This window comes from Mauremys reevesii, linkage group 2 (genome assembly GCF_016161935.1).
Source record: "Mauremys reevesii isolate NIE-2019 linkage group 2, ASM1616193v1, whole genome shotgun sequence".
NCBI classification, from domain to species: Eukaryota; Metazoa; Chordata; order Testudines; family Geoemydidae; genus Mauremys; species Mauremys reevesii.
In genome coordinates this window covers 252,872,115-252,888,619 of record NC_052624.1, presented here as the reverse complement: position 1 = coordinate 252,888,619, position 16,505 = coordinate 252,872,115, and the positions used below count along the sequence as shown (strand labels likewise).

General features: G+C 37.8%; 1 protein-coding gene across 10 annotated transcripts in view; it reads right to left on the bottom strand.

Annotated features, from left to right (window-relative positions):
• RIMS2 (regulating synaptic membrane exocytosis 2) overlaps positions 1-16,505 on the bottom strand; it is a 787,778-nt gene that overhangs the window by 288,955 nt on the left and 482,318 nt on the right. For 8 of the 10 annotated variants that reach the window (XM_039525808.1, XM_039525806.1, XM_039525807.1 and 5 more), the window contains 3 exons: positions 14,810-14,940; positions 11,867-12,038; positions 11,087-11,240 (listed from right to left, as the gene is read on the bottom strand). In XM_039525808.1, coding sequence (XP_039381742.1) covers positions 11,087-11,240; positions 11,867-12,038; positions 14,810-14,940 — 457 coding nt within the window. Of the gene's footprint in view, positions 1-1,199; positions 1,227-11,086; positions 11,241-11,866; positions 12,039-14,809; positions 14,941-16,505 lie in introns of all 10 variants that reach the window. The other 2 variants (XM_039525805.1, XM_039525817.1) reach the window with 1 other exon arrangement.

The window sequence follows — 16,505 nt, the reverse complement described above, 5'->3', positions numbered from 1 at the left end:
CGATGGTGAGTGGCAATTATACTGCAGTCCACCCCAGTGAGCGGGGGCTAGATGGTGACTGGCAGTAGCCAAAGACTGAGGCAAGGTGGGGATAGGGGGTTGGGGGTTCCCCGGGGAGGGGAGACCCTGAGAGACTGCAGGTACTGAAGGGGCAGAAACCCTGATGTAGAGGGGCACCGGGGTCTGAGAGGGACACGAGGGCCAGCGGCAAGGCGAGACACTGGCCTGCAGAGGGCGCTCCAGAGGATGGTGAGCTAATTCCCTGGACGACCAGCAGTAGGTGCCACAGCAGTGAGTCCTCACCCTGCTACAAGCCCCTTGGTCTAGTTTAGTGCAGCCCCTAAATTATTCTAATTTATGCCACGCTTGAAACAGAAACAGCCTTAGACTTAGGAAGCTACAACTGACTACCATGCAGCTCGCTCTCTCAGTTTCATTCAGGCCCTGAGTATCAGTGGCTGAAGAGATTTTTGTGGGCATAGTATTAGCTTTAATTTCTTAGTATTACATTTATTAAACATAATTAAAATATAATTAGGTGAACCAAATCTAAGTGAGGTTCATGTAATTAAAACTGTTTGACCTGGAAAAGTCCCACATGAAATGTGTGATAGAATTAAAGTTTGTATTCGGAAGGCTTTACATTATTGGGTTATTCATATTTAATTAAGGAAAGCTAAGAGCATCACTTTTCTCTCTCAGATATAGCAAAATGATTTGCAACTGGGACGGTATAATATAACTATATACAAAGACACTTATGCTGATATTAACAGTATCTTACTTACCACATTTCTGCATTCTTTAACTATTTAAAACAGTTTACAAAGCAGCTTCAGTACAAGTTTTCAATTTTAATAAATCTCTGACCAAAATAACTTAATATTTCCTCAGTATAATTAGTAAAGCATACTACAACTTATCTATCAAATCTCTATCTCCCCTCAAATAGAAACAGGCAAAACAAATATTATACTTTCAAAGTCACTGGAATTTCAGCAAGGTGTTCCCAATACTAAGATGTTGAAAAAATAAAGCCAGTACAAAGGACATGACTGAAAAGCACACAGGAAAGCCAAGGAACTCTTTAGCAATTTAAAATATGCACAGTACGTAGCATAAGCACATCAATAAAATGTCAACTTAAACTGTGCATATATATGCAAGCAATAAACACTTCAGGCATGCTGAAAATTTACCTGAATTATATGAATATAAGCCTTTATCTGCAAAACAAATATTAAAATGAAGTGATGTCATGAAAAAATACATGAAATCTATACATGTAACAGGGATGCTTAGAACCTGTGAATTTGCAATCACTTTTCTATTTAGAGTGGAGGAGTTATGGCTGGCCATATTAATGCTTAAAGATTTCCATAAAGGTATTTACTTCAAAGTAAATTAAATATAAAAGAGGAAAACCACAGTAATTAGCTGAAATTAAACCACAACAATGATACTTTGGTCACCAATAGAAAGTCAACTTTTATTCCCAGTAACTGAACAATGTTGGCAAAGATACTCCAGTTGTTGCCTATTCTGAACTATAACTGTGAATAAATGTTTACTTTTAATGGCAACCAGTCGTTCAAATAATATTCAGTGATGTGAATTTTAATATAATAAAACAATAAATTACTATCCTTAAGTGATTGTGCAGTGCTTTCGAATTGAAGGCATCTCCAGCAGAATATTATCAGCAGCATTCTCTTGTGGCAATTAAAAGAGCCCTCTTCTCTTTCTTCTAGACAATATAGTTTCCAGGGACCTATAATCACTGTATTCGCTGATTCCTTCAGCAGAGAATTAGGCACCTAAATACTTTTGTGAATCTGGACCACAGTTCCTTGATGTAATTACAGAGGAATGGACTTTCTAAGGCTTTAGTTCTGCAAAGAGCTGTACAGAGGCAGATCTCCTGGAAGGCACAGGCCTATGCCCATGTGGAGATCATTGCAATATTGCAGCCTATGACTATTGAGCAGCCGCCTTTGCCTTTACATGGTTACAAGATAGAAACTGTAACATTAGAATAATTAAACTTTTAAACATTTTTCCAGAAATTATTATAAAATTATATATGATAGTTTATTATGCATAATCATTATATCAAGAGTCTGAACAGAATGCCCCCTTCTGGAACCAGAAACTTTTAAACCTTTTTTAAAAGACAACTTAATCTGCTATTTATATGGTGTTTAGCAAAGTAAAGTTTGCCTCCAAATGGTTTAATTTGCTATGAAAACATTTTTTTTTCTCTTGTGATTTCCATTTTTGGCCCTCTTGAATCAGAATGAAATTACTATGGGAGGAGAATAGTTTACGAACTTGATTATATAAAGTAGCCAGACCTAGAGAACTATAAAAATACCCTAATTCCCTTTCACTGCTTTTGGAAATTTTTGCTGGGCCTTCAAATGTTTTTGTGGTTCAATCACACTTCACTGTAGCCTCTTTTTAATTATCCAAAACAGTAGAAAATTCATAGCCTAAACAGTTGTCCTTTCAGAAGGAAAAATATTGGTAGTTTAAAGGCTCTCAAACACCCCTGTATCATGTTAAATACCTTTTGGTTAAAGGATTTAATAACTCATCCATGTATAATAAGAATATAATACTGGTATTGATATTAATATCCTATGAACAAAACATTCATACATGCAAACCAAGATAACATGCCCAAGGCCTGTGTTCCACAAAAGAAAGGGGGAAATTATGTAAAAAGCATGAAAGAAAAAAGTTGTTCTTGCTCACTAGAGTTAAATATCTGTAATATATTCTCCACTTGTGGGTCTGTGCTACTGCATGTAAAATGCACGTAAAATGCTCCATATTATAATATTAAAAAGTCATATGCCTCTCCATTAAGTGTCCCATGGCTACTGACTGGTGAGATAGAATGGTTATAATTACCTCTACTTAAATTTGATGGTGGTGGCATTGATTTAAAATTATTTTATTGGCTTTCCATATTCACAGTACAGGAAAGATGATATGTAAGGTCCTGATCCAGCAGTGAGATGTACGTGAGCAGACATCTGCCTGTGCAGAATCCCAGTGAAGTCAATGGGGTTTCTGCCAGCATGGATCTCATTGCAGGATCAGGGCCTACATGTACAATAGCCCTGTTTTCACAGGGTAAAATCGCAAACTTGTTGCAATACTTATCTCAGTTATTATTAAACTTTTCAAATTTCAGCAATAACAATCAAGTCTCCTGTTTTTCACAAGTTGCAACACTACTGATTTGCAAACTTCAACATTACGGCGCAATAGGAGGGATGGCTTGAATCTTCATTATAAAATTCCATTCATCCCCACTTTGCTGAAGATAGAGAGAAAGCATTGCCTCTACACTCCAAAGAACTGAATCCAAGATCTCCAATCCAGTCAGTGAAATTAATTAACAGAGGAAACTTCTTTAGATTAGTTACCTGTGAACGGAGTCTTCTAGTTTGTTAAATTCCCCATGTTTCTGGTTGGACCTGAAGGTTTCTAGTAATTTAAAATTTGAAGCTTAGCTCCAGAAAAGATAACCTGCCTCCTGGTAAACTGTACAACACTTAGCCATGAAGAGTACTGCAGAATGTATACCCTCGTATCCTTTTTTTAGGGATACCAATTTTTTTCTTCTCATCCAAATTAATCAGGCTAAATTTGGGAAAGAAATGTTTTGTTTTCCTATACTATATGGAGATTTCTTTTGTTGCATATGCTGCATTCAGTCTTTGTCCCGAAATGCTGACGACCACAATTTCTCTCTTACCAGAGTTCTTTTCAGTATCTCACTTTGGAATTATATAGGTTGGTAAATGAGGTCCACACTGACATTAATTCTAAGAACAAACAATATAAGATTCTTCATGTAATAAAACCAGTTAGGAATTTTCTTATTTTCAGATATTTTAAGGACTCTAATTTGACTTTCTAGATACTGCTTTTTAATTGTTTTGGCAGTTACATTCACTTTCATCTTTTCAGGATAATGCAGTTTGTCCATTATTTGTTGGTTCTCACAGTTAATTCCAAATGCTGTTATTTCTGAAAACTGCTAAGTTTTTCTTTGAAGATCACAGTTTGACATGAATTCATTTTTCCCCTTAGTGAAAGTGCTCAGAATCTAAAACTTTTCTCCTTCAGGATCTCAGCCATATTACGTATCTTTATGTCTGCAGGTTTCCACTGCTGTGAAAGTGCTAGAGAAGGTGTGTTCCAGAGGGACTGAAAAATTCTGTTTTGTACATATTTTTCTTTTTTGGCATCTCACCATTATCAATGTTGTCAACCCACACTCTGTGGTTAACAGATCAATAATTCAGGGAAGAGTGTGGTTCTAAAGCTGTAAGAATTGAATCTGTTGGTTTTTTAACACTAAGTAAAAATAAACAATAATTCAATTATTTAAAAAATATCTGAAACACGTTTTAATAAACAAAGGGTATATGTCTCTATAAACAAAGCAGAATTAGTACAGAATTAGTGCCTCAAAATATTCAATAATCTTACACCTTCACCCACTACTCAATATCAGCTCACATGACTCAAATATAAAACACTGTCCACTCCTCATACCTACAACTGCAAATAATTGTAAAATGTGAAACAAATATATCTTGCTTTTCAATGTGAAGAATACTACATATGTACCCTGGGAAACACAGAGAGGAAAAACCTTCCAGATTTGCAGGCCCACAATACAGAAGACTTGCCTCTCAACCTCTTGAGTTTAAATTGTAGAACTACTGGTTGTCTCAGTCTCATTGGTCTGAACTGCTGTATTGCATAAATGTGATACCATACCACAATATTTACTTTACCTTACTTTAATTATTAACTTTTCCATGGAATTTATGTTATTTTCTACATCCTGTATGAGAAATGTCACAAATACCACAGTATAATGATCAACTACAGGGGGTAAATGCCAATATTTTTTTAATTACCTATTATTTTGTGCCTACAATCAGTTGTCAGAAGGAAAATAATGCAAATAACTCCCCAGTTACACTATAGAATTGCCTGGATTTTTTTATGCACAGCTGATTTAGGGTGCATAATTGGAAGCTGGGTTGAGCCTGTAGTAAAAATTTAGCCCTAAAATCCACTTATGATCAGTGAGATGGACTATTCATGGGCACCAGGTTTATATAATTTTTGGTGGTGCCCAGAAGGGAGACGTCCCATCCATAGGACGGACCAGGGTAACCACAGCGGGCCCCGCGCTTCAGGGGGATGCAGGATCGAGGGTGGCCTGGGGGGCGGGTAGTGGAGGGCCTGGTGCCAACAGCAGCAAGTGACCCGGCCCCACTCCATCCTGCCAGCTCCCGGCGTCACTCAAGGGAAGGGGTGGAATGGGGGAAGGGAGGGGGTGGAGCAGGGGCAGGCTGGGTCTGAGTTGCTCACTGCTGCCAGTGCCAGGCCCCCTGCTAACCCTCCAGGCTGCCCCAGACCCAGAGCCTCCCGTCCATAGGACGGAATGGGGCAACAACACTTCAGGGGTACTCGTGCTTCAGGAGGAGGCGGGGTCTAGGGCAGCCTGGGAAGTTAGCGGGAGGCTTGGCGCCAGCAGCAGCAAATGACCGAGCCTGCCCCTGCTCCATCTCCTCCCCCTGGAGATGACTGAAACTTGTTACCATCTGTTGTATGTTCAGTGACATAAGTGAAAATCAATGATAGACTAATTCTTAGTGGACATGTCTGTATCACAAAATCTGTCTATTCAGAAATAATCGAGGAATAAATGGGTATGGAAACTGAACTACTCTCTGCTAGAGTTGGCCACTGCAAACCAGCATATGGGGTACTGTGGAAAGCTTGCTCTACACCACTGGCTGTGCATAAATACAGAAATGCATTCTTCATTCTTCTGTCAATCTGGCAGTTTTCAAGATCACTAAAATTCACTGAAGCTAAAAAGAGAATTGGAAGTGCCACAAGTAAAATACCATATCCCCGACTCTAGCAAGAAAAGAAAGTGGGTGGGTGTAGGCGATTCTTTTATATTACCTTCAAAGAACAAAAATTAAGTAATTTTCTTTCCTTTAAAGGTAGAGCTACACTAATTTGGAGACTATAAAGCCCAGATATGTCTGCATATGAAAAGAAAAACAAATATCCTTGTAATTCAAAATCTTTTTTGAGAGAGTTACAGTACCTCTAATACAGTAAAAATACCTATATTTTTAAAATGAGGAGTAAGATATTCTAACAGCAACAACTTTTGTATACATGAACTAAGACCGCTCTTATTTTACAAACTAACAATAATGTACTTAGTGTCATTCCAAAATACAAATAGAAAGTGGGAGGGTTGAACAACTTTTGTCTCAACCTGGAGACAGTTTTTGTAAGCCCAGTAGTTGAAAGCAAGATTCACTATGCAATACACAGTTGAAGCAATAAGTGCCAAATGAAAGAAGATAGCTGGACTGACTTTCTAAGCGATTTTGTCTGCTCCAAAACAAACACTGGGGACTTTTAAAAGTCTGCACATGTAGAAGTACACCAGGACAGAGCTTAGGAAATAGAAAAAATATAAACAGAATGACTGATTGTGGTGGAACTCTGAGACCAGCTTGGAAGGTATCTGCATATCTAACACAACATCACTGTCTCTTCATAAAATCATAGTCACTAAAGCTCGGAACTCAGTTGCCCTATAGGTTGAATTCACTGACACCAGACATAACATTTTCTGTCTAAGAAACTTGATTTTACAAGTATCTCTTTGCTCAAAATTAAGTTCCATAATCTGAGAACTGCATTCATATTCCATTATACAGAAGACTTTTTATCATAGCATTCAGTAAGACCTTCATAAGTCAAAAGACATGGTAAGGCCTTCAGTTTAGCTGAATCATCTGTTGAAACCTCCAACAAAAAGAACAGGAACCATTTATTTCTTCACCATTATGGTGCTATTAGTAGAATATAAACACTCTCTTCTTGGTGAAGTCAGAGGGATATGCAAGTCTGTTCCCTAAGCACTCTCATGGCTCTCCCACTTTCTTCTGCAAGAAACTGATACTGATAATTTTAAACTTGGAGATGTGGCAAATAAGTTTAATTCAGGCATACTCCAGTTCAAGAAATATATAATTTTCCAATTCCTGATGCAGGGATAACTCATGAGATTTAATACTGCTCAATGGTATTAGTTATCACATAGTCCTTTTCCTATAAGAATTTCTAGTGAATACTAAATTTCAGTTTGGACATTTTCCCAGTCCCAAATCTGGAGAATTTCAGTTCCAAAAGTCATTGTTCTGTATTTCTGTGCTTGCAAAACTATGTCAATTTAAATTGGGACTAATTTATGGGACACCAGTTTTCAAAATCTTGAAGTACATACAGTCTAGGACAGTGAGGAGAAGTTTGGACTACGAGAAGGATCATGATTCTGAAATTCTTCTGAGTGGGCTTCTCATCTCAATTTGGACACACATGTTATTACTGAAATTTAGACAGCCTTGTGTCATAAAGAGAACTGTATGAAGGTTCCAGCAATTATAATGAGCACTTTAAACTTCTTCTTTGGCTTTAAACTACTTCTCTGGGTCAAAGCTACATTGAAATGGAGAAGGATTTCTGCACTAAGTCCTGACCTCCAACCAGAGCAAACATTTGACACCATGAAACCTTTGATAAGGCTTTCCATACTTGCTTTCATACAGGCTTACAAGATTGTTCCGGTGAGGCCAGGAATACAGAATATACCCCTTAGATCTGAAGGTATAAGGCAATATATTTGCTCACATCTTGAATCTAGTATCATTATGAGCTTCCCCGTGATATCATCTGATTAAAAATGACCATGTAGATCATTGTTGCTACCGCTGTTATATACTTTTAACAAATCTTGTACAAAGGTTGTCAAGTTAGGTGTCCATGGAAAGGCTATGATTTGCTGAATATGATTATGCTATTTGTATGCATGTATCATTTTTGTATTTGAAGTTATAAATATTGGCTCTATGCCTGGATTTCAAATGTTTGCTCCTCGGGTAATGTCCACAAGGTATTTAGCCTGCATATCTTGAAGGAAATATTCAAATTAAGTGGCTCATCGAGGAACACTTAACTCACAATGTACCATGGGAGACACCTATTTACACTTAATGGACTTTCCTGATATGACTAAGCAAAATCATGCATAGACATGTGAGTTGACCATGTGACTCCAAACTCCACCTCTTACCTGTTATTTTCCACTAGCTGTGTTGAGGGCTTTGTTTGAAACAATGGATTTCCCTCAACATGGCAGAAGCTATAAAAGGTCCTGGAAACATCTTCATTTTGCCTCTTTCCTGCTCAAAACTCTGGACTATGGACTTATACTAATGGGAGCATTCTAACCAAGGGACTGAGGTCCTTCCAATGATTTGGAAGCAAACAGAGACTTGATTTAAGCCAGCAGTTTATTCCATCACTGCTACAAGCCTGAACCAAAACTTTGCAATTATTGAATGTATTTGATTCTTTTAACCAATTTTAACTCTCATCTTTCTTTCTTTTTATAAATAAAGCTTTAGATTTTAGATAATAACAGATTGGCAACAGCGTGATTATTAGGTAAGATCTGAGTTATATATTGACCTGAGCGTGTGGCTGATCCTTTGGGATAAGAAGAACCTTTCATTTGATGAAATTGGTTGTAAAGAACCACTTATCTTGAAGTCTAGTGTTTTTGGTGGTGATACAAGGACTGGAATGTCTAAGGAAACTGCTGTTCTGACATCTTGTTAACCAGTGTGGTGAAACAGAAGTTTACTTTTGTTGCTGGTTTGGTATATCTTAAGGGAGAATAACAGCCAATTTTGGCAGGGCCGCCCAGAGGATTCAGGGGGCCTGGAGCAGGGGCAAGCCTTTGGCGGTAATTCAGCGGCGGGTCCCTCTCGGAGGGAAGGACCCGTCGCCAAATTGCTGCCGAAGAATGAAGCGGTGGTGGTAGAGCAGCCTAAGTGCCGCCGATCATGGCTTTTTTTTTCCTGCCACCTGCGGCACTTGCACTCACTGGGCGGCACTCCGAGGCATCGGCAGCACTTCAGCGGTGGGTCCTTCACTTGCTCCGAGTCTTCCGCTGAACTGAAGGACGCGCTGCCGAAGACCCGGTGCAAGCAAAGGGCCCGCCGCAGAAGTGCCGCTGAAAACCCGGAGCAGCTCGTGGGGTCCCTGTGGGGCCTGGTGTCTGGGGCAAATTGGCCCACTTGCCCCTCCCCCCCCGGGCAGCCCTGAATTTTGGGGTGTATCTGCCCTATTTCTCAGCAGTTTGTCCTGAATTTGGTATTCTCAGTTGTGACCCACGGAGGCATGGTTACATCCCCAAAACAAAGCAATTAGCTGTTATGGTTATCCACAATGGCCAACATTTGAATGTACATATGTCAAATGCTAAAAATAAATGGGCTTGCTACTCAGGGTTTAATTTTTTTCTGAAAGCTAGGGAAAAAATGAACTAAATGCCAAACAGAAAGCTACTCTAGCACACCAAAAAAGTTGAGTTTAATTTTTTTTTAATTTACAGAAAAATTAACTGCAGGAAATGAAGAAGGAACAAAATAGTTAAAAACCATAAGAATTTGTCAAAAACAACAACATAGCTACTGAGAAGGATACTGGATTGAAAAGGAGAGCCTCACCTGTCAGTCAAAAAAAGAAAATCTGACTAAGTATAATGATAATCTCACTGGTAGAAAGTTATGTATCACAACTTGATGCAGTAGTTTATCAATTTCAGAATATTATGATATGGAGCATTCCAATCCCTCTTATAATCAGCTGCACAACTCAAAGTAGACAACTATTACAAATACTTATGTTTATGAGCTTAGTTACTGGACAATCCATGTGGCGTTTATAATATACTGAACGTTGTTTGGGCTCCACTGTCAAAAACAAAATTTAAAAAATAATTATCTTTTCAAGGTACGCAAATATGTGCATGGAGGGAGAGATTGAGAGAGAGAGAACGTGAACAAAAAAAATCTTATAAATTGATTTACAATTTTTTTTACAAAAATATCTATAGGACTTACAAAGGATATTTTACAATGCCTACAGAAATTATGTAAGGGTAAATCACAAAGCACAACTTTGAAACACTGACTCAATAAAAAGCGACAACGAGTCCTGTGACACCTTATAGACTAACGGAAGTATTGGAGCATAAGCTTTCGTGGATGAATATCCACTTCGTCAGACACATGTAGTGACCACATATGTCTGATGAAGTGGGTATTCACCCATGAAAGCTTATGCTCCAATACTTCTGTTAGTCTATAAGGTGCCACTGGACTCTGTGTCGCTTTTTACAGATCCAGACTAACATGGCTACCCCTCTGATACTTGACTCAGTAAAATAATTTAAATGGTAAAAAGAAAGAAGGTGATTAAACAAGATTTGGTCATACCACTTATTTTCTGCCTTAAGTACCCAATTACATTTTCCTCTACCAACTCAGCGTAAGTTCTTTTGTTAACACTTCTGCTATTTACTTCAACCTACCACTGACCTCTAATATTGTACTATGCAAAATAGAGTTATGAAGCACACTTTTACTTGCAAAATCAAACAAAAACTTTTGCATGGCAAATGGTCTGACAATTCAGAATTGTCAGAATTTAACAAAATGTTGAACATGCTCTTTTTACTGTAGTGATAGTATCAAAAGGCAGTAATAAACAATTGTATTAAATTCAATACATGCAAAGTTACATACAAGTCATTGTGCTTCATTTTTTAAAAAAAGTTTAGAAGACAAAGTTACTGTGCTTTCACTTTGGGTGTACAAGCAGATTACAAGGTCCTCAGCTGGTGAAAAGTGGCATAATTTCATTGATTAAATTAATTTCCTTCAGCTGAGGATTTGGCTCATATATTTTAAGAAAGAATGCATTGTCATTCACTATGCGGCGTTAGTACTTCAGATGCTCATTGGCAATCAAAAGGCACTGATTAATGGCAATGAAAAACAAACACACAATCTCAACTTCTGCTTTTACAAAGCTTTAGCTTAGAATGTAACATACTGTACACACTAATTTACATGAGATACACATGGCATTAGTAATCTTAATAACCTACTTTGTAACCTCCGTGTAGGGCTTTCACCATGTAGCTGTCTGCGTGGCAAATATGGCGAGGGATGGGGAAGTGGCAATGAGGAAACATCATGTGTCTGAAGTTTGTACCAGTGAGGTTCATCATCTAATAGTGCTGTCTCTAGCTCAATAAGAATCTACAAAAGAAACAACCACAGGTGCTACAGTGGAACACTATTTTAAAATAGGTATTTCTATACATTTTATTCTATTCATTCTTTTAATGTTAACATACACATTTGAAATTAAAGAGTTCTTGCATTCACTCAAAAATGAGCCATCACGACACTTATGAATATAGTACTTGTAACAAATCTTGACACCGAATAAGACAAACACTTCTAGCTTTAATAGCAACCTTAGCAACTTAATGACAATCTGAACAGCATCTAAACATCTTGGGACAAATTAATAAACAATCATATTTCAACATCTTCAGTAAAGTTATGCCAGGGACAAATTTGGACCATTATCAACAATCCTCAAATACTATGACTTTTTGAAACTATATGCATGCTGTTATTAAAACAGAACAATTAAAGAATGTATCTGATACCAACATTACATCATAAATTTCAGGTAACGTTTAGGAAGAGTTACTCTTAAGCAGTCAAATACGTGCAAAAGTGTCAGCTTTTTTTTTTTACATCAGATAAAAATATTTTATTCACAAGAGCCAAGGAAATCATCACTCATCCATGTACTATTGACAGAGTCCCCAAAATACTGATTGATTATGAAGAGTCAAAACAGTTCCAAATACCTCTCCTAAAAATTCACTTTCTTCCTCACGAACTCGTGCTTGGTCCCAAAGAGTAATCTCCAACATTCGTTCTCGAAATTCTCTCCGATGAACCGGAGAATAAATGAATGTTTGGTTCCATTTGGGTTCCAATGTTTTCTTTACTGTTTTTGTTCTTCTTTTGTTTTTATCACTGCAAAGAGCAATTTAAACATTAAAGACTTCCAAAACCTACTACACTGTACTAAGCATTTTGTTAAATGCATGATCTCTTAGACCAGTGGTAATTTCTGTGTAGTTTGAAAGACTAACAATAAACCAGAAGGACATCAGAATAAGGAGTTTCTGATGAAAAAAAGATTAGGCCCTGGGACTGGTCATAATTTACAGTTTTGTATTCATGAAGTGTGTTTACAAAATTCATTAGTTTAAAACTTGCTGGATTTTTTGCATCATTCAACTGCTGTACTAATCAGGGCTGGCTCCAGGCACCAGCCCAGCAAGCAGGTGCTTGGGGTGGCCAATGGAGAATGGCGGCACGTTGGGCTTTTCAGCGGCAATTCAGCGGCGGGTCCCTCGGTCCCTCTCAGAGCGAAGGACCAACCGCTAAATTGCCACCGAAGACTGAAGCGGCAGCAGTAGAGCTGCAGATCACAATCGCGGCTTCTTTTTTTTTCCTGCTTGGGGCGGCAAAAACCCTGGAGCCGGCCCTGGTACTAATTTATATATTTTTAACAATATAATGAAGATACTGGCACATTTGCAAACACTCTAAGTATAACATACTAATTATATGGATAACAATTGTGTTATTTGTAAACTCCTGGTAGATAGATGTTGGAACAACATGTTAACTATGTAATTGAATTTTATCCATATTGGTAAAAAAAAGAATTTTAATTGCATATTTCAACACTCAAGATTTGTTCACCATAGAGAACTAAGTTACATTGGACATGTTTTTCCACTGAAATTTGTTTAGTCGGAGCTTCACATGCTCACCTAATTAAATGCTTGAGTTGTTTAACTGCACTTTTCCTCTAGCAGGTTACTTTTCCATGCACAGGAGATTTATTTTAGCCTACTAGATTTATTCTTCAGAGAGAAAAAGCAGTTTGGCTGTCAGAAGAAAACTAATTCAATAAGACAAACTGCTGTTTCTTTTATATATGAGAGGAAATACCAGGAATAATTAAAGGAAAAATTCTATACTCCTCACATAAAAGAAAATAAAAAGAATAACACAAAGTATTTCTTGTAAAACATTACCAAATCATAGTAAAATTCCAAAATATATCGTTATTGGTATTTTATACATTATTTTATTTTAATAATATATTTCTATTTATTTTATATTATATTTGGGGATTTTTTTTCTTCTTTTCATCACCTGACCATCCATTTCCAACCTAGGGTACAGGGGTCTTTCTGCCCATATCTCATTGCACGATAAAAGCTCTAATTATCTAACCCTATGAAAAAAGAAATTATTGGTGGGAATATTGATCTTCAAAAAAGTGGACAAGATAAATATAATAAAACAATGAATCTGAACCTCAGCTTGCGCAGATCTTTGCATACTCCATTGTCTTCAGTGATACTATGCCAATTTGCATGAGCTGAGGATCTAGACCAGTATATTTTATTAGGCCAATGGTTTAAAAACTTTTAAGGTAAAGAGGCCTAACCGGGACCTTTTTGTAAAAAAGCTTTTGAAATACAGCAATGCATAAAAGATATCACAGTATCCAAGTTGACATAAAATGGATAAACCATTCTTCTTCGGCTAACTTCACCATTTTATCCTATTTCAGGTTACTTTACCATATTGAATATGGTGAAGATGAAAAGGGCAATCTTGCAAGGAGTTGAGGACCCTCAATTCCTATTGAAATCAATGGAAACTGAAGGTACTTAGCACCGTTCATGATTAGACAATTCTTTCTAATTAAATATTTAAGGTTAACTGGCTCTGCCCCAGACAGGGCTGAGGAGAGATGGATAGGAAGGCAGAATCTCCAGGCTGGGAAACATTTATGTACAGTATAACAAACAAATGCAGTAAAAATACTTATTTTAAAGATGCATATTATTCTATCGCTCCATCCATCAGTTTTTCATATACTGATTCCATAATTTACAGCAAACCTCTGCTATATTTCACAACATACCACAAAATAAAGCCAAATGTTCCCCTCTGCCAACAAGAGCAGAGGAAACACAGATGAGCAGTTCCAATCAGAGGGACTCCTCTAACTGTTCCTCTTCCTTCTGACCCAATGGAAACAACTACATTCACAGAATCAAGCACTGAGATAAAAGGGGGCAGGGGCGGTAAAGGCCCCCTCACACCATCATCTTCTCCTAAATGCCATGGGGATTACTGGTGTAAATTAATATCAATACTGTGTAGTGAGAAGGGCCTACAGTTAGAGCTGAGGGTTCTCAGTATGTCACAGGTTTGGGTCCTCATCAGCATTAACTTGTCAGTATCACAATTTGAGACTCATGGTTTTTGGATGCGGGGACGGGGATGGGGGGAAAATGAATGTCTTGAAGAAATTATCAGTCAGAAATTCAATGAATCTATATCTGTGGAATTTCCTGTCTTCTACACAAGAATAACCTACCAGATAATATGGCCTTAAAATATTAACAACAGAATTTGCAAACAACAGCTCCTCATGCAATGCAGACAGATTTATCTTTAGTTTTCCACCCAATAGTTAATCAAATTAACTTCTGTTAGATTATTTTATCAACAGAAAATAGTATTCAAAGAAATGTAAAACCTGTTCTTCACTGTTATACATGTTCAATCACTAAATTCCATTCTTTAAGACTATTCTATAAGATCTCATGTATGACCAGTATTAGCTAGCAATCTCTTTTCAACTCTGCATGCCATCTGAATATCTATTTTAACTTCTACTAACATATCCCTTACTTTTCCCTTGACCCTACCTTCTGTCTGGAAGAAAGTAAATTTTAACATAAGGATTCCTTGGCCTCCCATCTTCCCTTGAAGGAAGATCCTTTGCTCCCAATATTGTGACTATCAACTGATGACCAACCTTGTCATACCACAGCTTTATCTGTAACGAGAAAATATGCATTAGTCAGTTAATTTCTTTAACAATTTAGCACACTATTCCTCCTCCCAATATGCATTTTACTCTTCAACCCCTCAATTGTGATGGTTTTATTGACTATTACAACATAATAATTTGTATTCCATTTTGTAAATTGTAGTGAGGCAGAAAAATGAAAGGATACACTGTAATAACTTCAATGTATAGCAAAAGTTATTTCATTAAAAAAACAAACATATATGCATATTACTTCATTCTCGTTGATTTCCAAGTAGTGAACTGTTTAAAATTATGTTCCTTTTGTAGTTTTGGGTTCTGCTGTATGGTATTTAGCTACATGGGGTCTTTAAATATTTTGCCATTTCTAAGGGCTCTATTCACAATGAATGAATGTTTCATATCCTGTTGGGAAGGAAAGACTATGGAATGAAGCCATAGGCATTATGGATCTGTTCAAATGATATTCAGAATAATTTTGGAGGCATGTTTATGTTCAGTTCTCAGGAGCTTCCACAAACAGATGAAAGGGTGGGTGAATGTTTCATTATGATGATTCCCTCCTCAGTCCAACTCAGCATAATAACCAAACCAACAGGCCAAAAATTATTTTATTTAGCTGTACAAATTGTATTTATTATTAACTAATCTCAGAGCTAGATTAGCCATGGAGTATCCTTTTAACTGCAGGTATTAGAAGCTCATAACAAACTGCTATTTAGACATTCCAACCTAAACATTATGCTTCTAAATATATATTGCTCACATACAGGGCATATCTACATTAGACTCTTACATTGCACTCTTTCAGGGGTAAATGGTGTAGCCATAGCAGGATTAAGTATTAAAAATAATCAGGATATCACATGATAGTGTGATAACATCACTTTGACATCATTCAGACAGGCTCTGTACAAGAAAGTCTGCTCCAGACAGAAGAAGATCTAGAGGTTTTAGAGGAAGCAGCAGCTATTAGTGGCACCTACTAAAGCCAGGAGGGGAGTGCTCATTCCTGTCACTCCACACCCACCATAGCAGCCCATTTCCAGGCACAGACACATCCCAGCAGAGGTAAATCTTGTGATGGGAGCTGCCACCACTACAACTCTTGATGGGCAGGAGGCTGGGGGCTGACGCTACCTCTGCTGATCCCAACTCACACTCTTTGGTTAGGCCAGGTGAAGGGGCACCTCAGCTGGCACCACAGCTGCTAGTCTTCAGGCAACCAGAGATAGGCCTTGGCAGCTGGCACACTTCTCAGGTGATATGACAAAAACACAAAAGGCTGGCTCAGGCTTCTGTAGTTCCCAGTACTTCAGTGAGTTTGGTAGAACATGACCACAAACACTCTACTTATTTTCTGGTAGGACAAGGCCTCTCTCCTCCCAGGTCCATGACTATGGTGCCTAACATCAGCCAGTGATATTCAAATGGATGCTCAAAGGAAGGAGGAGGCCTCTGTTCCCCACTACCACTTCCTCTAAAATTTCTCTTCAGGGGAAGAGGGGGCCTCACTAAGAAGCTTCGTGGAGACACCTCTATACTCCCAGTTAGGTGGCTCTATGACTACT